Source organism: Hyla sarda, chromosome 3 (assembly GCF_029499605.1).
Source record: "Hyla sarda isolate aHylSar1 chromosome 3, aHylSar1.hap1, whole genome shotgun sequence".
NCBI lineage: Eukaryota > Metazoa > Chordata > Amphibia > Anura > Hylidae > Hyla > Hyla sarda.
In genome coordinates, this window is record NC_079191.1 from 258,859,718 (window position 1) to 258,880,858 (window position 21,141).

Genomic DNA, 21,141 nt, shown 5'->3' on the forward strand with positions numbered 1-21,141 from the left:
CCAGTTTAATGGAAGCTTATTGTATATTCATATTACTGGAGTTGCTATACAAGCATGTCTGCACTACAAATCCATAAGTAATCATACAGTGGGTTTTAGACATGAAGTATGCAGGTAAATAAGCATCCTGTGTTTACAGACAGAATGACATTTGAGATACAGGGAATTTTATTCTTATTATACTGTCCTGTTGCATTATAGATCACTATGAAGAATTATTGTGATATACTGTGGTAAAAGACTGATATTCTGACATCCTTTGAAATGCCAAAGTGCTTAGTGTATCGGAAACTCTAAACCAAAGTAAATCAGAAACCTATGCACATATAGAACTGCACACACAGTACAAATATACATGTGTTATGTATAGTTCATCTTACAGTCTGCATTATCGGCTGTTGCTGGATTAGAGAATGTGTACTTTATTTACTACAATTTTTACTTAGATTTCAGTACACTATTGTCAATTATACTGTATATTTTAAGAGTTTTATTGGGTACAAAATATTTTTTATAAATGAGTCTAGGTGCTGCAAAACTTAAAAAGAAACGATACTGACCTGCCCTGTTCCCTGACGCTGCTCTTCTGATGGCTTTCAGTCCCCGGTGAACTGGGCTGTGTCCTTCTTCTTTAATATCCCATTCTTGTAGAAAATGCCCACAAAGGCATTGTGATTGCTACGGCCAGTGATTGGTTGAGCAGTCAGTTTCTGCACAAACAGGATGTCACAGGAAGAAGAAAAAAAGTAGAGAGCATTAGGTCCTGGGAGTCATTAGAACAGCGCTGGCAGGGGAACTGGGCAGGTGGGTATGTTTTATTTTTTTATTTTTGTAACACTTCAGCATCAAGAACTGACTGTTCACTTGCTGCCTAATCTATCCTACCCCTTTACAGATGCCATTGTCACAAGACAATCATTATTATTTACTGTGTCCTATCATTGGTGTTAATGTAATGACTGATTGATATATTTGTAAAATGTCCTCTGCCGGTCCTCCGCAGCGATCGTCTTCCTGAAGCTGCAGCGTGACTGTCCACTACGGAAACACCCAGACCTAGTGTGTCACTGTTACGCCGAGCGCTCCGGGTCCCCGCTCCTCCCCGGAGCGCTCGCTACACTTCCCTCACTGCAGCGCCCCGGTCGGTTCCACGGACCCGGGGCGCTGCGTTACTACCTCCGGCCGGGATGCGATTCGCGATGCGGGTAGCGCCCGCTCGCGATGCGCACCCCGGCTCCCGTACCTTACTCGCTCCCCGTCAGTTCTGTCCCGGCGCGCGCGGCCCCGCTCCCTAGGGCGCGCGCGCGCCGGGTCTTTGCGATTTAAAGGGCCACTGCACCGCTGATTGGTGCAGTGGTTCCAATTAGTGGTTACACCTGTGCACTTCCCTATATCACCTCACTTCCCCTTCACTCCCTCGCCGGATCTTGTTGCCCTAGTGCCAGAGAAAGCGTTCCTTGTGTGTTCCTTGCCTGTGATTCCAGACCTTCTGCCGTTGCCCCTGACTACGATCCTTGCTGCCTGCCCCGACCTTCTGCTACGTCCGACCTTGCTTCTGTCTACTCCCTTGTACCGCGCCTATCTTCAGCAGCCAGAGAGGTTGAGCCGTTGCTAGGGGATACGACCTGGTCACTACCGCCGCAGCAAGACCATCCCGCTTTGCGGCGGGCTCTGGTGAAAACCAGTAGTGACTTAGAACCGATCCTCTAGCACGGTCCACGCCAATCCCTCTCTGGCACAGAGGATCCACTACCTGCCAGCCGGCATCGTGACAGTAGATCCGGCCATGGATCCCGCTGAAGTTCCTCTGCCAGTTGTCGCTGACCTCACCACGGTGGTCGCCCAGCAGTCTCAACAGATTGCGCAACAAGGCCAACAGCTGTCTCAACTGACTGTTATGCTACAACAGTTACTACCACAGCTCCAGCAATCATCTCCTCCGCCAGCTCCTGTACCTCCTCCGCAGCGAGTGGCCGCTTCTGGAATACGACTATCCTTGCCGGATAAATTTGATGGGGACTCTAAGTTTTGCCGTGGCTTTCTTTCCCAATGTTCATTACACTTGGAGATGATGTCGGACCAGTTCCCCACTGAAAGGTCTAAGGTGGCTTTCGTAGTCAGCCTGCTGTCTGGAAAAGCCCTGGCTTGGGCCACACCGCTCTGGGACCGCAATGACCCCGTCACTGCCTCTGTACACTCCTTCTTCTCGGAAATTCGAAGTGTCTTTGAGGAACCTGCCCGAGCCTCTTCTGCTGAGACTGCCCTGTTGAACCTGGTCCAGGGTAATTCTTCCGTTGGCGAGTATGCCGTACAGTTCCGTACCCTTGCTTCAGAATTATCCTGGAATAATGAGGCACTCTGCGCGACCTTTAAAAAAGGCCTATCCAGCAACATTAAAGATGTTCTGGCCGCACGAGAAATCCCTGCTAACCTACATGAACTCATCCATCTTGCCACTCGCATTGACATGCGTTTTTCCGAACGGCGTCAGGAGCTCCGCCAGGATATGGACTCTGTTCGCACGAGGCGTTTCTTCTCCCCGGCTCCTCTCTCCTCTGGTCCCCTGCAATCTGTTCCTGTGCCTCCCGCCGTGGAGGCTATGCAGGTCGACCGGTCTCGCCTGACACCCCAAGAGAGGACACGACGCCGCATGGAGAATCTCTGCCTGTACTGTGCTAGTACCGAACACTTCCTGAAGGATTGTCCTATCCGTCCTCCCCGCCTGGAAAGACGTCCGCTGACTCCGCACAAAGGTGAGACAGTCCTTGATGTCTACTCTGCTTCTCCACGTCTTACTGTGCCTGTGCGGATGTCTGCCTCTGCCTTCTCCTTCTCTGCTGTGGCCTTCCTGGACTCTGGATCTGCAGGAAATTTCATCTTAGCCTCTCTCGTCAACAGGTTCAACATCCCGGTGACCAGTCTCGCCAGACCCCTCTACATCAATTGTGTAAACAATGAAAGATTGGACTGTACTATACGTTTCCGCACGGAGCCCCTTCTAATGTGCATCGGATCTCATCACGAGAGGATTGAACTGTTGGTCCTCCCCAATTGCACTTCTGAAATCCTTCTTGGACTTCCCTGGCTTCAACTCCATTCCCCAATCCTGGATTGGTCCACTGGGGAGATCAAGAGTTGGGGGCCCTCTTGTTCCAAGGACTGCTTAAAACCGGTTCCCAGTAAACCTTGCCGTGTCCCTGTGCTTCCTCATGTAACCGGTCTCCCTAAGGCCTATATGGACTTTGCGGACGTTTTTTGCAAAAAACAAGCTGAGACTCTACCTCCTCACAGGCCTTATGATTGTCCCATTGACCTCCTCCCGGGCACTACTCCACCCCGGGGCAGAATCTATCCTCTGTCCGTCCCAGAGACTCTTGCCATGTCTGAATACGTCCAAGAAAATTTAAAAAAGGGCTTTATCCGTAAATCCTCCTCTCCTGCCGGAGCCGGATTTTTCTTTGTGTCCAAAAAAGATGGCTCTCTACGTCCTTGCATTGACTACCGCGGTCTTAATAAAATCACGGTTAAGAACCGCTACCCCCTACCCCTCATCTCTGAACTCTTTGATCGTCTCCAAGGTGCCCATATTTTTACCAAACTGGACTTAAGAGGTGCTTATAATCTCATCCGCATCAGAGAGGGGGATGAATGGAAAACGGCATTTAACACCAGAGATGGACACTTTGAGTATCTGGTCATGCCCTTTGGTCTATGCAACGCCCCTGCCGTCTTCCAAGACTTTGTTAATGAAATTTTTCGTGATCTACTATACTCCTGTGTTGTTGTATATCTGGACGATATCCTGATTTTTTCTGCCAATCTTGAAGAACACCGCCAGCATGTCCGTATGGTTCTTCAGAGACTTCGTGATAATCAACTCTATGCCAAAATAGAGAAATGTCTGTTTGAATGCCAATCTCTTCCTTTTCTAGGATACTTGGTCTCTGGCCAGGGACTACAAATGGACCCAGATAAACTCTCTGCCGTCTTAGATTGGCCACGCCCCTCCGGACTCCGTGCCATCCAACGTTTTTTGGGGTTCGCCAATTATTACAGGCAATTTATTCCACATTTTTCTACCATTGTGGCTCCTATTGTGGCTTTAACAAAAAAAAATGCCGATCCCAAGTCTTGGCCTCCTCAAGCGGAAGACGCCTTTAAACGACTCAAGTCTGCCTTTTCTTCGGCTCCCGTGCTCTCCAGACCTGACCCATCTAAACCCTTCCTATTGGAGGTTGATGCCTCCTCAGTGGGAGCTGGAGCTGTCCTTCTACAAAAAAACTCTTCCGGGCATGCTGTTACTTGTGGTTTTTTTTCCAGGACCTTCTCTCCGGCGGAGAGGAACTACTCCATCGGGGATCGAGAGCTTCTAGCCATTAAATTAGCACTTGAGGAATGGAGGCATCTGCTGGAGGGATCAAGATTTCCAGTTATTATTTACACCGATCACAAGAACCTCTCCTACCTCCAGTCTGCCCAACGGCTGAATCCTCGTCAGGCCAGGTGGTCTCTGTTCTTTGCCCGATTTAATTTTGAAATTCACTTTCGGCCTGCTGATAAAAACATTAGGGCCGATGCTCTCTCTCGTTCCTCAGATGCCTCTGAAATTGAACTCTCTCCTCAACACATCATTCCTCCTGACTGCCTGATTTCCACTTCTCCAGCCTCCATCAGGCAAACTCCTCCAGGAAAGACCTTTGTTTCTCCACGCCAACGCCTTGGGATCCTCAAATGGGGTCACTCCTCCCATCTCGCAGGTCATGCGGGCATCAAGAAATCTGTGCAACTCATCTCTCGCTTCTATTGGTGGCCGACTCTAGAGACTGATGTGGTGGACTTTGTGCGAGCCTGCACTATCTGTGCCCGGGATAAGACTCCTCGCCAGAAGCCCGCTGGTTTTCTTCATCCTCTACCTGTCCCCGAACAACCTTGGTCTCTGATTGGTATGGATTTTATTACTGACTTACCCCCATCCCATGGCAACACTGTTATTTGGGTGGTCGTTGATCGATTCTCCAAAATGGCACATTTCATCCCTCTTCCTGGTCTTCCTTCAGCGCCTCAGTTGGCTAAACAATTTTTTGTACACATTTTTCGTCTTCACGGGTTGCCTACACAGATCGTCTCGGATAGAGGCGTCCAATTTGTGTCTAAATTCTGGAGGGCTCTCTGTAAACAACTCAAGATTAAATTAAATTTTTCTTCTGCATACCATCCTCAATCCAATGGACAAGTAGAGAGAATTAACCAGATCTTGGGTGACTATTTACGACATTTTGTTTCCTCCCGCCAGGATGACTGGGCAGATCTTCTACCTTGGGCCGAATTCTCGTATAATTTCAGAATCTCTGAATCTTCCTCCAAATCTCCGTTTTTCGTGGTGTACGGCCGTCACCCTCTTCCCCCCCTCCCTACCCCCTTGCCCTCTGGTCTGCCCGCTGTGGATGAAATTTCTCGTGATCTTTCCACCATATGGAAAGAGACCCAAAATTCTCTCTTACAGGCTTCTTCTCGCATGAAGAGATTCGCAGATAAGAAAAGAAGAGCTCCTCCCATTTTTTCCCCTGGAGACAAGGTATGGCTCTCCGCTAAATATGTCCGTTTCCGTGTCCCGAGCTATAAGTTGGGACCACGCTATCTTGGTCCTTTTAAAGTTTTGTGTCAAATTAATCCTGTCTCTTACAAACTTCTTCTTCCTCCTTCTCTTCGTATCCCTAATGCCTTTCACGTCTCTCTTCTTAAACCTCTCATCCTCAACCGTTTTTCTCCTAAATCTGTTCCTCCCACTCCTGTTTCCGGCTCCTCGGACATCTTCTCTGTCAAAGAGATTTTGGCCTCTAAAAAGGTCAGGGGAAGAACTTTTTTTTTAGTGGATTGGGAGGGTTGTGGTCCAGAAGAGAGGTCCTGGGAACCTGAGGACAATATCCTGGACAAAAGTCTGATCCTCAGGTTCTCAGGCCCCAAGAAGAGGGGGAGACCCAAGGGGGGGGGTACTGTTACGCCGAGCGCTCCGGGTCCCCGCTCCTCCCCGGAGCGCTCGCTACACTTCCCTCACTGCAGCGCCCCGGTCGGTTCCACGGACCCGGGGCGCTGCGTTACTACCTCCGGCCGGGATGCGATTCGCGATGCGGGTAGCGCCCGCTCGCGATGCGCACCCCGGCTCCCGTACCTTACTCGCTCCCCGTCAGTTCTGTCCCGGCGCGCGCGGCCCCGCTCCCTAGGGCGCGCGCGCGCCGGGTCTTTGCGATTTAAAGGGCCACTGCACCGCTGATTGGTGCAGTGGTTCCAATTAGTGGTTACACCTGTGCACTTCCCTATATCACCTCACTTCCCCTTCACTCCCTCGCCGGATCTTGTTGCCCTAGTGCCAGAGAAAGCGTTCCTTGTGTGTTCCTTGCCTGTGATTCCAGACCTTCTGCCGTTGCCCCTGACTACGATCCTTGCTGCCTGCCCCGACCTTCTGCTACGTCCGACCTTGCTTCTGTCTACTCCCTTGTACCGCGCCTATCTTCAGCAGCCAGAGAGGTTGAGCCGTTGCTAGGGGATACGACCTGGTCACTACCGCCGCAGCAAGACCATCCCGCTTTGCGGCGGGCTCTGGTGAAAACCAGTAGTGACTTAGAACCGATCCTCTAGCACGGTCCACGCCAATCCCTCTCTGGCACAGAGGATCCACTACCTGCCAGCCGGCATCGTGACAGTCACACTGGATATCTGGTCAAGGGTGTGACATTGCTGCCGTCTGTGAGTCCCTTAGCTGCAGTATGACACACTGGGTCCAGGTGCTTCTGTAGATAACAGTCATTCTGCAGCTTCAGGAAGACGATCTCTAGGAACAGGAGCAGGACACCAGGGACAAAGCGGGAGCGCTGGAGGTAAGTAATTCAATTTTTTTATATACCACACAATGGGCAGAATTACCGTATATACTCGAGTATAAGCCGAGTTTTTCAGCACGATTTTTCGTGCTGAAAACGCCCCCCTCGGCTTATACTCAAGTGAACTCTCCACCTGTCAATCTCTTCTCAGTGGTCTTCAACCTGCGGACCTCCAGATGTTGCAAAACTACAACTCCCAGCATGCTCGGACAGCCATCGGCTGTCCGGGCATGCCGGGTGTTGTAGTTTTGAAACCTCTGGAGGTCCGCAGGTTGAAGACCTCTGCGGCATTCGTCATCATCCAGACCCCCCTCGGCTTATACTCGAGTGAACTCTCCGCCTGTCAATCCCTTCTCAGTGGTCTTCAACCTGCGGACCTCCAGAGGTTTTAAAACTACAACACCCAGCATGCCCGGACAGCCGACGGCTGTCCGGGCATGCTGGGAGTTGTAGTTTTGCAACATCTGGATGTCTGCAGGTTGAAGACCACTGATGAAGGGATTGACAGGCTATGATGATGAAGGGGAGGGATGATGACGGGGGTCTGGATGATTACATGGGGGGGATGATGTATTTCCCACCCTAGCCTTATAGTCGAGTCAATAACTTTTCCTGGGTTTTTGGGGTGAAATTAGGGGCCTCGGCTTATATTCGGGTCGGCTTATACTCGAGTATACACGGTAGGAAGAAAAAAAAACACCAGCTGGAGTTCTCCTTTAAGGATTAAATTAAAAGTACTTGTTATATCTCTTGTGTTTCTATTTTAATATATATTTTATCAGAGTTTAGATAATTGTCCAGTAGATGAAAATACCATTCATAACATTCTACATTGCTACAGTATTTGTGCCCTCTACCCCTACCTTAGGTTGCCAAGGATGTATCAGTGAGACTTCATCATGAGCTGGAAAATGTGGAGGAAAAGCGGACTAAAACAGAGGAGGAGAATGAGACGCTCCGGCAGCAGCTGATTGAAGTCGAAATCACCAAACAGGCACTGCAGAATGAGCTGGAAAAGCTCAAGGAGGTCAGTGGACAGCACTAGCTTATTCTATAACATTGAGGACTTCTTGTGCATTAAAGCAAACAGCAAGACGCCTGCCACAGCACTTTCTTAGCTTATGTCATATTGTATTCTGCAGAGTAAAGCAGGAATGGTTAATAGATCATTCTGCACAGTCAGCAAAGTCCAAAAGGGTTAGTTGTCACAGAATCACTTCTGTTATCCCACTTTAAATGGGCTCTGCCTTTTGCGAAAACTGTTACAGACAACCCATTTATTATGTATCATGAATTCCTTAAGGTGTACCTCTCACTTAAAAAACTTTTCACATGTCCTTGCGACATGTCAAAAGTTTTGAACACCAATCAGGAGAACAAGCTGAGAGAAGTTTGCGCTCTATCTCAACTCTATGTTATGTGATGGAGACAATCTCATCATGTAAGTCTATGGAGCGTGTCTCGATCATGTGGAGCACGCGGCTCATTCTCCTGATCGTTAGAGGTCTAAATTCTCAGACCCCTGTCGATCAAAAACTTATGTCAGTAGGACAAATCAAATGTTTTTTGAAAGACAAGTACACTTAGGTACATTGTAGCTAAATGCTACAATCTCCCAGCACACCATTCTCCACCGCTGGTCCTGCCGCCACCCTGCCCATTGCCCTCCGCAAGACTAGAGATTATGCTGGGGGCAGGACAGTACAGGGAGGGTCCTGCTTGGCAACACCCCTTGCGATGATGAGGAACTGTGACATCATGTCACAAAATGGCGCTCACACTAGAATCGGTGGGGTTGGGATGTGCTGATTTATAGAAAAACTACACAATGTCCAGGAGTTGTGGGTGTATGAGTTTTGTACTAAAAGGTACTAAACATTTCATAATGTATTTAGGAACATGCATAACTTCTAAAAATACATTGGAACTACAAATAGAAATGTTTATCAGGAGACCCCAGAAGGTTGATCTCTTTTTATATAGAATACTTTAGCTATACAATGGGGGAGCAGTTTTCTGCAGCCCTTTTCTTGTGCTCATTGGACTCTTCTCTTCAGAAAAATGAGCCATGTGATACTGACCATGATAGTATCTCAGCAGAGTTGATCTGCTGATGAGGAATCCCTGAGCTCTCACAGTCATGTACGGTACATTCATTTAATGGGACATTTTTTTTTGTGTCTGTGGATCTCCTCTGCACCTTTTAATGATTCCATTTAAGCTGTCATTCTTGCTTTTAAGCCATTTTTTGTGTAACAGTGTCCTGTATTCTTTGTGCTCAGTTGTCATTGAAGAGACGAGGAAGCAAAGATGCCCAAAAATCCGAAAAGAAGACTCTACAGACACCAACAGAGGTATGATGAATAGTTTATTCATGTTTTACTTTGTTCATAGTATTTTCTTTAAATTGAATTACTTCCTTAAAGGGGTACTCCGGTGGAAAACTTTTTTTTTAATCAACTGGTGCCAGAAAGTTAAACAGATTTGTAAATTACTTCTATTAAAAAATCTTAATCCTTCCAGTACTTATTAGCTGCTGAATACTACAGAATAAATTATTTTCTTTTTGGAACACAGAGCTCTCTGCTGACATCATGACCACAGTGCTCTCTGCTGACATCTCTGTCCATTTTAAGAACTGTCCAGAGTAGGAGAAAATCCCCATAGCAAACATATGCTGCTCTGGACAGAGATGTCAGCAGAGAGCACTGTGGTCATATCAGCAGAGAGCTCTGTGTTCCAAAAAGAAAACCATTTCCTCTGTAGTATTCAGCAGCTAATAAGTACTGGAAGGATTAAGATTTTTTAATAGAAGTAATTTACAAGTCTGTTTAACTTTCTGGCACCAGTTGATTTAAAACAAAAAGGTTTTCTACCGGAGTAGAATTTGACAAGAGGGGAGAGAATGTGACAGGGGGGGAGAGAGAATGTTCAATGGGGGGGAACTTGACAAAGGGGGAGATGAGATATGGGGAGAGAATGTGATGGTGGTGGGGGGGAATGTGACAGGGGGGGATGTGATGGGAATGTGACAGGGGGGGGATCTGATGGGGGGGATGTGACAAGGGGGAGAATGTGACAGGAGGGGAGGGGAGAATTTGACAAGGGGGAGATGTGATATGGGGGTGAATATGGGGATGTGACATGGGGTGAGACTGTGACGGGGGGGGGGGGGGGGGTACGAGGAGAGATGGGACCTTGGGGGAGAATGTGGCAGGGGGACGGGGGAATGTGACGGGGGGGGGGGGGGGAATGTGGCAGGGGGAGAATGTGACAGGGGGAGATGAAAATTAATTGGGGGAGATGTGAAATGGGCGGTGGGCATAAAATAGGTGGACAGATGGGAGATGGAGGAGATTGGACATGAAATGGGGGATTTCACCATTTATTTATTATATCGCATATCCAAATCGCAATATTTAGGCCCATAATCGCAATCGCACATTTTCCCCATACCGTGCAGCCCTAATACAGACCTGTATGAGTAAAGTCAACCCTACCATAGTGGTTGAAGTGTGCTATAATCCACGTCTGAGGGCACGCCTATAGAGGCATACCCTAGAGGTAGTAAGTGAGTAAATAAGGGAGGGTTCCACAACCAACGTCGTCCCCGCCTTGAGGTGCTAGGGGCGCATAAACACCCACTCCCCTTGCACAAATACAACCTTTACAGGCTTAACACTTATGAACACAACTGAAGGTTGCAGTAGTACTTAAGTATTACTTAAGTAGATAAGTATTTCCTATTCATTAGGAATGTGTAGAACAGTCTGTCTTAATGGGCAGGAGAAGTAAATACCGTACATGAATTGTGAATGTCATCAATCTGATTATGGTCAATTTAAGAACTTTTACATTCACTCTTGTTCATCTCTTATGCTGGGTTCACTCATATTATTTTGATCAGTATTTCGATCATCATTTTTAGCCAAATGGGTGGGTCCAAAACACAAAAAAAGGTACAAATATTACCATTACAATTTTTCTCTCTCTTGGTTCCAGTTTTGCATAAAAATACTGACCAAAATACTCTGGGGGATATATTCGAAAATGTTTAGACGTGAAAAGTTTCCAATAAATATTCGAAGGGTTTTACAAAAGAATGATCCGAGGTTTACACTATGTTTTTCAAATATGGGCGTGGGAATATATTTTTCATGTTTTACATGATATTTTCAAAGGGTGACAGTCCATTTTACATAAAAAATTTCACACCAGCTCATTCTTTGTGTGAAAATCACAAAAATATTATTTTTATTTTTTTGGAAAAAAAAAAGTGTTGAATTACTGAATTCAATTATTCAAATATAAATATTATTTTTTTTGGCAAATGATAAACTATATATATATTTTTTTTACTTAGACTAGGATTTTCTTCATAGGGTTACAACAGCACATCCATCCGTCATCATGTTTGTTTTCATTAAAATTGCAGGCCAGGTTGTACTACCTGACTACACCGTCACTGTACTTGTACTTATATTTAACCCCTAAAGGACATGTGCCCTGTATGTAGGGGCAGGTTTACAGTCTATGAAGCAAGCACTGGAGCTGTGCCTAACTCATAGACTGTGGGTCTATGACAGCAGCCGGAGACCTGCCACTAATGGTGGATATTGGTGAACAGTGGTCACATTGATTTCTGCCATTAACCCTTTAGACACTGTGATCAATACTGATATCTATAGCTATTTTCCTCTTGTCTTTGCCTCTTTGTTTCAGCCATCCAGACACTTATCTGGGCACTAATAGTGTAATCATTGGATATTACATGGGATTAGCTTGTTCAAAAACACAAAAGTGGCACGAAAAAAACAAAAGCGGGGCAAAAATAAACTTTCACATATTTTCAAAGCAGCACAAGGGATCTTTGAAGATTTGAGGAGAAAATAATATGTAAAAATGTTCGTGAACGTGTTTGCATTGGCCCCCACTACATTTGCCTGAGCGGTCATGCACATAGCACTATTGTTTATCACCAATAGACAAGACTTCTACTCCTGTATGTACTGTAGTTTCCACATCTTCCTAGACTGAATAGACTAGTATGCTGCCAATAAATTTGCAACTTCCATTATTGTTTGAAGTGAGTTTCATATTTCACTTTGAAGTTTAAAGGGGTACTCCGGCGCTAAGACATCTTATCCCCTATCCAAAGGATTGGGGATAAGATGCCTGATCGCGGGGGTCCCGCCGCTGTCACGCCCCCTCCCATAGGCTTGCATTGAGGGGGCGGAGCGTGACGTCACACAGGGGCGGGGCCGTGATCGCCAGTAATCAGACCCGGAGCAAACATGCTCAGGGGACTGATTGTAACGGGGTGCTGCATGCAAGATCACGGGGGGTCCCCAGCGGCACTAAGATGTCTTAGCGCCGGAGTACCCCTTTAAAGTAACACCTGGCCACAAAAAGCTGTTAAAAAGACAAGGGTAGACATGGCATTTTCAGCAAAATGCTGTGTGTGGAACCAGCCTTAGGCTAAGTTTCCACTTGTTTTTTTTCTGGCAGTTTTTGGATATCTGCCACTGCAGTTTTTGAGCCAATGTCAGAAGTGGATCCATGAGGGAGGAGAAGTGTAAGTCCTTCCTTTATATGTCCTATTCCTTATGAATACACTTCTGGCTTTGGCTCATAAACTGCAGTGGCTGTTTTCCAAAAACTGCCAGAAAAAGTGGAAACTTAGCCTTAGCCTGTTTACATGTGCTGTATATGCTGCAGATTTTGAGGTGCTAATGTATTTATTTTGTTTAATATAGCATTGTTTTTATAACATACATAATATACCTAGGCTGGGTCTGCCAGAGAAAAAGATGCTCCATCTTAGCAATGCTCCAGGAATATTTTTTGCCTACATCTTCCTGTCTACATAGAACAAATTGGGACATGCTGTGTATATATATATGCATCTATATGATTACAGTATTTTGTATTGTATACACACAAACACATATAACTCAGTGGTTCTCAACCTGGGGTACAAGTACCCCCCAGGGGTACTAAGCAGTTCTCCAGGGGGTACTTGAAAAAAAATTAGTAATGGCAGCCACGACCACTGGTTACTGTGCACTGGGATGCTGTGGGCAGTAACTACCATCAGCTTTGTTGCTCCATTGCCCCTGCAGACCAGGGACCTATTGCTATGAGCCATAACAATAGGTCCCCAGACCAGAGGAGCAGTTGAGCACAAAAGTAGGACAGTATGGTGGCCTACAACTATATATGGGGTGGTTTGGCAGCCTATGGCTATATTTGGGGGCAAAGAGGGTGCCTAACAACTTTATGGGGACGCAAAGGGGATACTATTACTGTGTTTGACAATAAACATGGGGAGTTTGTAAATAGGTGGGTATTATACTGCAGAAAGGAGTCTAAAATGTTTGTTTGGCTGGTTCTGTGGAGAAGTGTTGTATAGGAGAAATATTAATGGTGGTCTAGGCCAGATAGCGAAGAAAAGAAAAGTAAACAACACCAATTAGAGAAGACGTCACCTGTAAATCGGGGGACTGGGGAAATAGGGAGAGGAACAGGGGGCCTGTTATAGAGGAAAGTAAAGCATATGAATTATACTTTAATCATTACAAAATGACTCTTATATGGGGTACAATTTTTTGGGAATGAACTGTCAAGGGGTACTCAGGCAAAAAAGGTTGAGAACCACTGCTCTACATAGTATGGCTCTAGCATGTAAATTACAATATTTTATGTTTATGTTCTCAAATAAGTTGCAAATAATGTAAGAACACCTCTATGTGTTCCAGTTTTGTATGTTTTAGTAGGTTCCCAAAACCCAAAGGAGGTTTTTTTTGTACTCAACAAAAGAATAGGAAGAGATGTGCAGCAATTTATTCTTTATTATAAATCCCTCCTTATATTTCTTATTTTTCTGCATTACTATATACTTTAACATCATCTTACATAATGGAACATCTGGCAAACCATGACCTCAGAATAATAAGTCTACTGAAAAATAGCAATTTGGCCCTAATTTACATATTTCCTGTATAAGTACCTTAGACATATAACCTAGAATAAATATCCTAGGGTCAAAAGAGACTTCATATCCAAGTCTTCTTCATACTTGTGAGCCTATCTATAATGCAGATTTTATGTTGTGTAAATCAATATAAATAAATAGTTGAACACAGTATAAAAGCCAAAGCGCATACAGTATGTGTTAAAGTAAACTTAAAGGGGTATTCTGAAGTCAGGTATGAAATAAAAATGCTAGAGAAGCATATAGCATTGCTTACCTTTCTGCTCCAGTTCTGAAACCTCTAAAAATCCATTTGTTTTGTTTATAATCCTCTTTCCTACCATGTCCTCTCCCTACTTTCTGTTTAAGCAGTTGGTCATTATTACAATTTCCAGAATGCATTGTTTCCCTCACCTCTTCTTCATAGCCTGCAGCCTGCCTACTACCCTTCAGTTGGTCAGTACTACAATTTCCAGAATGCATTGCTTTCTCTCAGTTCTTCATCACAGCCTGCACCCTGCCAACTACCCTTCCCATAGCTGCTGTAGAATATTTCAGTACACAACAGACGGTGGCCCTGCAGTCAATAAATCTGCAGAAGCAGCAGCTGCATTCATTCACTGTCTGCTCCTCTGCCGGTGGCATTGTTTAGCACAAAGCAGTGTGCTGTAAACTCAACTCATCCTTCTCTAAATGTCTCAATAAAAATATATGTTTATGACAGGGAGATTTTTTTAATACAAATCCTGGAATTCTCTTTAAGGGTAGGGTCACATGTGCCGTATTTTGCTGTGTATTTGCAGTGATAAGTCTTTTTGAGGAAACCTGTCATTGCCTGAGAATACAGTTTATCATCTGAATGGTGCACAAGTATACTGGCAACATAAATTGGCAGGAGCAAGTGACTTTTTCCACAGCAACCAATCACAGCTCAGCTAATGATCTCTGGTAAAGTGAAAGCTGAGCAGTGAATGATTGCTGTGGGGAAATCACTCCATTTTTTATCTCAAGCAGTTTGATAAATCTGGGCCTATGTCCTTAAAGGGGTACTCCGGCCCTAATACATCTAATCCCCTATTCAAAGGATAGGGGATAAAATGTATGATCTTGGGGGTCCTACCGCTGGTGACCCCTGCAATCTGTCATTCCGCATCCACCTTTGTGAGCTTTCCGCAGCGCTGGAGGCTCTCAATATGAAGCGTGACGACTACGGGGCCAGAGTATTGCGACGTCACGACTCTGCCCCTGTCACACCCCCTCCCATAGACTTGCATTGAGGGAGTGGGGCATGATGTCACACGGGGGCGGAGTCGTGACCATATAGAGGTAGATACCAGCTGTACGCAGGATATATACACCATATAAGTGATTATATACAATAACCATATAGAAGTAGATACCAGCAGTACACAGTGGCCCTCATTTACTATTGCAAACCCAACCGATTCTGAGAAAAACCCGACTAACTCTCCATTTTACTGAGAAAACCCTAACAAGGGGTGTGGCCATCAGGAAAAGGGGGGCATGGTCACTGAAAAGGGGCGTTTTTCCCGACATTTTCACAAAAACCCAAGATATTTACTAAGGTTTCCACAGAAAATGTGGTGGATTTGAGCTGAGGAAAACCCTACAGATCAGAGCATGTGTAAAACAAAAGAAAAATGTAGGGAAAAGTGCAAAATGTAGGGAAACCTTAGTAAATACTGTGTAAAAAAAATTGTAGGGTATTAAAAACTACAAAGAAACCTACAATCCGCTCTTAGTAAATCAGGGCAAGTATCTGTACACCAAATAAGTGATAACAGTTACATTTAGGGACTCACAATTATGTCTTTTCTGATCAGCGGCGTCCTCTATTCTTTTCTTCGCCATTTGGCTCAGACTGCAATGTTGACTTCTTCCAGCCAAAACACATCTCTTCAGCATTTGCAGAACAAACTACATAATCTTCCCATCTATAGGCCCCCAAACTGTAATAATGCCCCCTTTGATGTCCCTGCAGGAAAAGGGCAGGTAGGTAGGTAGCTAACTAGGTAATTAAGTAGCCAGGTATGTAGGTAAATAGTTAGGTATGTAGGTAAGTAGTTAGCCAGGTATGTAGGTTGATAGTTAGGTAGTCAGGTATGTAGTTAGGTAACCAGGTATGTAGGTAGTTAGGTAGGTAGCAGATGTGTAGGCAGGTAGTTAGGTAGCCAGGTATGTAGGTAGCCAAGTATATAGTTAGGTAGCCAGGTATACAGCTAGGTAGTTAGGTAGCCAGGTATGTAGGTAGGTAGTCCACTCAGATAACCCCCCCCCACAGTAGGCAGTTAGTCCCCCCAGATTAGCCCCCCTTACATAGTCAGTTAGTCCCTTCCAGATTAGCCCCCCTGTAGGCAGTTATCACCCCACAGATTAGCCCCCCTGTAGGCAGTTAGTCCCCCAGATTAGTCCCCCCCCCCTGAATAGGCAGTTAGTCCCCTACAGATTAGTCCCCCTGCAAGCAGTTATTACCCCCAGATTACCCCCTTCCATAAGCAGGAAGTCCCCTCAGATCATTCCCCCTTGTTAGGCAGTTAGTCCCCTCCATTTTCCCAGCGTGAGGAATTAGCTGCAGAGGGGCAGAGGCCCCTCCTCCAGCTGCTGTGTACAAATATGGCAGCTGTACAAATATGGCCTCCTCTGCCTGGCTTTCTTCCCCGGGCCCTTTGTGTAGGAGCCGGAGATACCTTTAGCAGGCGGGCAGAGGCCACTCCCCAAGATTACAAGAGATGTGACTGTCGTACAGATACGGCGGCCGTGTAATGACAAAGAACGTAGTGACGGCCCTGTTATTCTAGAAACGTCTTTACATGGCCGCGGTATCTGTACAGCAGCCGCATCGCTCATCATCTGGGTAAGGAGCCTCTGTCCGGCAGCTAATGGTAACCTACATGAACTGCCCGGCATTTTAATGAATGAGAGCCGGAGATGGAGCAGCTTTAGCTTCTGCCTTCGGCTCCTACACGGGCCCAGAATTGTAAACACTGTCGCGCCGGCCCACCCGGGGAGCAGCCTATCAGTAATTTTCACGGTATCATGGTGGGGCAGTCTGGCCCTGACCCCTACTAATCATGAAAATATAGCTTGTGGGATAGTTTAGCACTGCGTGTGTGTATGTATATATATATATATATATATATATGTGTTAGTGATGGCCATCCCCTTATCCAGACCAGATTTACATTGACTGATTTTCAGGTCCACCATATGTTATCCATTCTGGCTATGTTCTTTAAGAAGAACACCTCCTTAGAACACCACTTTTTAATGCTAATTTTGGTGGTCATCTCGAGAAGGTTTCACTATATCCTCCTTAGTCAATTAAAGTGCATATTATTCTGGGTTTGAGATTCCGCATAAGGTTGTCGATAAGTAAGCAAGCCAAAAATAGGCTATGATTTGAAGTTATACTGAATATTTTTACACAAATATGATAGATTGAATAGCTTTCTCATGGTGACAGGTTCTCTTTTATTTCTATAATCTTTCAATGTTTGTGATGTATAATAACCAACACGTTTATTTGTGCCACCCAGGTTGCTTTGTGACCAGTCAGAATTTGTGTCATTACTCAATGAACTAAATGGGAGTTACTGTAATCATTCATTTTTAAGTGCTGTATCATTTTTTGTGCACAAACTATTCTCTTTTCAAGTATCCAATCTTTTTCTTCAGATTTTTTGTGTCTATTTTTATGCCTGTTATCAAAAAATCTAAGTAAAATATGAGCTCATTTTCTAGTGTTTGGAAATGGTTATGAGCACAACAGGCACAATAAATGCAGAAGAATGCAAATATTTTCCATTCAGGCTGATAGTAACGTGTTTGATGTGTCTTTGGCTCTGACATTTACATCATACTATCCCAAACTGTAGATAAATACCCGTGCATTACATTTTACAGAATGCATGATATGTGCAGGTTTTATATATAAAATTTCCTTTGTAACTCTTATTGTGCAAATAAATGTACACTATTATAAAAGACACATATATATACATATATTTGTATCCAAAAATACACATTTATAACCATGTTTATTACTGCTATGCATCTAAAATGAAGCAATTGATTATAAATATCTATGTAGACCTATGTAGACTTTGTTCCCTAGTAGCTTATTGCTATAGAGAAGTTGTGTGGATTAAAGGGTTATTAAAGGGAAAAACTTCTGACTCCAGAAAGTTAAACAGATTTGTAAATTACTTCTATTAAAAAATCTTAATCCTTCCAATAATTATCAGCTGCTGAAGTTGAGTTGTTCTTCTCGGTCTGGCAATAGTGCTCTCTGCTGACATCTCTGCTTGTCTTGGGAACTGCACAGAGTAGAAGAGGTTTGCTATGGTGAGAAGCTTCTACTATGGACAGTTCCTGAGAAAGGTGTCATCAGAGAGCACTTAGACAGAAAAGAATAATTCAACTTCAGCAGCTCATAAGTACTGAAAGGATTAAGATTTTTTAATAGAAGTAATTTACAAATCTGTTTAACTTTCTGGAGCCAGTTGATATATATATAAAAAAAATAACTTTTTCTTGGATAACCCCTTTAAATCTACATTTAAAGTGTACCCGTCAGAGACAACAATTTTTTTCCCCAATATATCACTCAGTACCTAACCTTTCTATGTGTCTAGCACCTTTATTTATTTTTATGACACTTTTAATTTAGCTCACTAGTCTGAATTCCTCTTAAAGGGAGGGGGCGTGGCCTCACTGTGCAGGTCTCTACCCCCTCCCTCAGTATACTGTCTGCTCACATCTCCCCTAGCATTAGCTAACTACAACTCTCAGCTTGTCCTCACTGACAGTAGCAGGACACAAGCTGACAGTGGGAGGATTTTTTCTCCAGCTGTGAGTCCTGCGCTCACAGCTGTCAATCAAGGAAGTGTGTCCATGACATAGGTGATGACGTATGGACACAGCATGACTAGTATGTGTCCAAGCAGGCAGGGGGGGGGGCAGTTGTTTGACTGGCGTTTTCAGTATTAAATCCTGAAAATTTTCTAATGAAAGCAATTGCAAAACCCATTGGTTCTGCATGCTTTACAACATATCAAAAGTTTTTGTATCTTGACAGTGCCCATTTAAGCAATTCAATGTGTATATGCACATGATGCTGATCTGTAATACAGAGGGTAAGTCAGAGCATTGAATCTGTAAATTCAGTAATATGGAACTGTGCTTACAGTGACAGGGGACATGCATATGGAATGATCAAGGTGTGTATTTAGTTCCCACCGGCGCTCAGTGAATAGGATCTCGTAAGATGAATAGACACCCCAACCGTTAAATATACACCGTCACTGTAAGCATGGCGAACACAGCACACAGTGTAATGACGTCCCCGCCCCTTTGATGGATTAAAGAGATCATCATAGGGGCTACAGAGTGTTATATCTTTAAAATTCGGATCAACATACTATAAAAAAAAAGTAGCCCTCCCCCCTCAACAGGTCCTCTTTAAAGAGTATCTGTCTCTTTACAGCATCTATAAAATGCCTCATTAAAGGGAGGGGAGCAGGTCCACTTTCACTTGCACCCAGTACATGGTACCTGACCTCTCAAAGAAGAAAGGAGCTATGATTGGACCCCTTTGGGCCAGTAAGCACTACTATTAAGGCTTTGGTGCCCTCATTTTTCTACAACCCCCACATTCTCCTATATAATTTGGAAACTTATGAATACTATACAGTCATATTTTGTGTTGATATATTTTTTGATGTGTGTTTGACCTTTAAGCACCATTTTGAAATGTACTTTCTGAATGCAGCTCTAGGCTATAGTACAGTACTAGTGCAAGATATGTTATGTATTTACAAGGGTACTTTGGCTAAATGTGTGTTAGTCTCCTTCATCATTGTGATTATTATTATTTTTTTCTCTCTATGATAAGGAGGACAATGAAGATTTGAAGTGTCAATTGCAATTTGTGAAAGAAGAAGCAATGTTGATGAGAAAGAAAATGGCTAAGATTGACAAAGATAAAGACAGACTAGATCATGAACTTCAGAAATACAGGTCCTTCTATGGTGACCTTGATAGTCCATTACCAAAAGGTGAGGCTAGTGGACCACCCACAACAAGAGAAGCTGAACTGAAGCTCCGACTTCGACTGGTTGAAGAGGAAGCAAACATACTTGGAAGAAAGATAGTAGAGTTAGAAGTAGAAAATAGAGGCTTAAAAGCCGAACTAGATGACTTAAGAGGAGATGATTTCTCTGGAGCTTCAAATTCGATCCCAAGGGAGCAGAGTGAATCAGTTTCAGAGCTAAGGCAGCACTTGCAGCTGGTGGAAGATGAGGCTGAACTCTTGCGACGGAACCTCTCTGACTTAGAAGAACAGAACAAACGTATAACAGCAGAAATGAACAAGTATAAATTTAAATCTAATACCCATGATAGTTCTCGACATAGTGACAATGTCAAGAATGAAGCATTGCAAGAAGAGCTGAAAACTGCACGTTTACAAATTAATGAGTTGAGTGGAAAAGTTATGCAACTTCAATATGAGAACAGAGTTCTTATGTCTAACATGCAACGCTATGACCTGGCCTCTCATTTAGGAATCCGAGGAAGTCCTAGAGACAGTGATGCAGAAAGTGATGCAGGTAAAAAAGAAAGCGATGACGATTCACGACCTCCCCATAGAAAGAGAGAAGGTCCTATTGGTGGAGAAAGCGACTCAGAAGAGGTTCGCAATATTCGATGCCTTACTCCTACCAGGTCATTCTATCCTTCAACTAGTGTCTGGCAAAAGAACTTTGCTGAGAGACAACAAGTGAAAGATATTCGATCTGAAGCTGAACGCTTAGGGAAGACAATTGACCGTCTTATATCTGATACAAGCACCATCATCACTGAGGCTAGGATTTATGTGGCCAATGGTGACCTGTTTGGACTCATGGATGAGGAGGATGAGGGAAGCAGGATAAGGGAACATGAGCTGCTGTATCGTATCAATGCACAGATGAAGGCTTTCAGAAAAGAACTTCAAACCTTTATCGATAGACTTGAGGTTCCAAAGTCTTCTGAAGACAGGAGCGCTGATGATCCTCTTTCAGTCAGTCAGGTATGCTTTAATAATCACATACTTTAGTAATGTACTGCATATTATAGCAATTATGTTGTATATGTAGTAGAGGGCAAATTGGTTCAAACACAACTTTAACCATATATTTTCAAGTTGACTCAAAAATTCAACACTATAATGAAGAATAGTATAAATTCCTAGCTTTGCCTTTATAACATAAAATGCATACTGTTAAATGC

General features: G+C 44.3%; 2 protein-coding genes across 6 annotated transcripts in view; one reads left to right on the forward strand and one right to left on the reverse strand.

Moving 5' to 3' along the window:
* ECHDC1 (ethylmalonyl-CoA decarboxylase 1) overlaps nucleotides 1–670 on the reverse strand; it is a 102,137-nt gene extending 101,467 nt beyond the window's left edge. Inside the window, exon 1 of one of the 2 annotated variants that reach the window (XM_056566503.1) lies at nucleotides 561–581. The gene's annotated coding sequence lies outside the window, so the exon portion shown is untranslated. Of the gene's footprint in view, nucleotides 1–560 lie in introns of both variants that reach the window. The other variant, XM_056566497.1, reaches the window with a different exon arrangement.
* The window catches only part of SOGA3 (SOGA family member 3), a 91,107-nt gene that overhangs the window by 4,073 nt on the left and 65,893 nt on the right, over nucleotides 1–21,141 (forward strand). For all 4 annotated transcript variants that reach the window (XM_056566494.1, XM_056566493.1, XM_056566495.1 and 1 more), the window contains exons 3-5: nucleotides 7,747–7,905; nucleotides 9,161–9,232; nucleotides 19,766–20,941. In XM_056566494.1, the coding sequence (XP_056422469.1) occupies nucleotides 7,747–7,905; nucleotides 9,161–9,232; nucleotides 19,766–20,941 (1,407 nt within the window). The remainder of the gene's footprint in view (nucleotides 1–7,746; nucleotides 7,906–9,160; nucleotides 9,233–19,765; nucleotides 20,942–21,141) is intronic.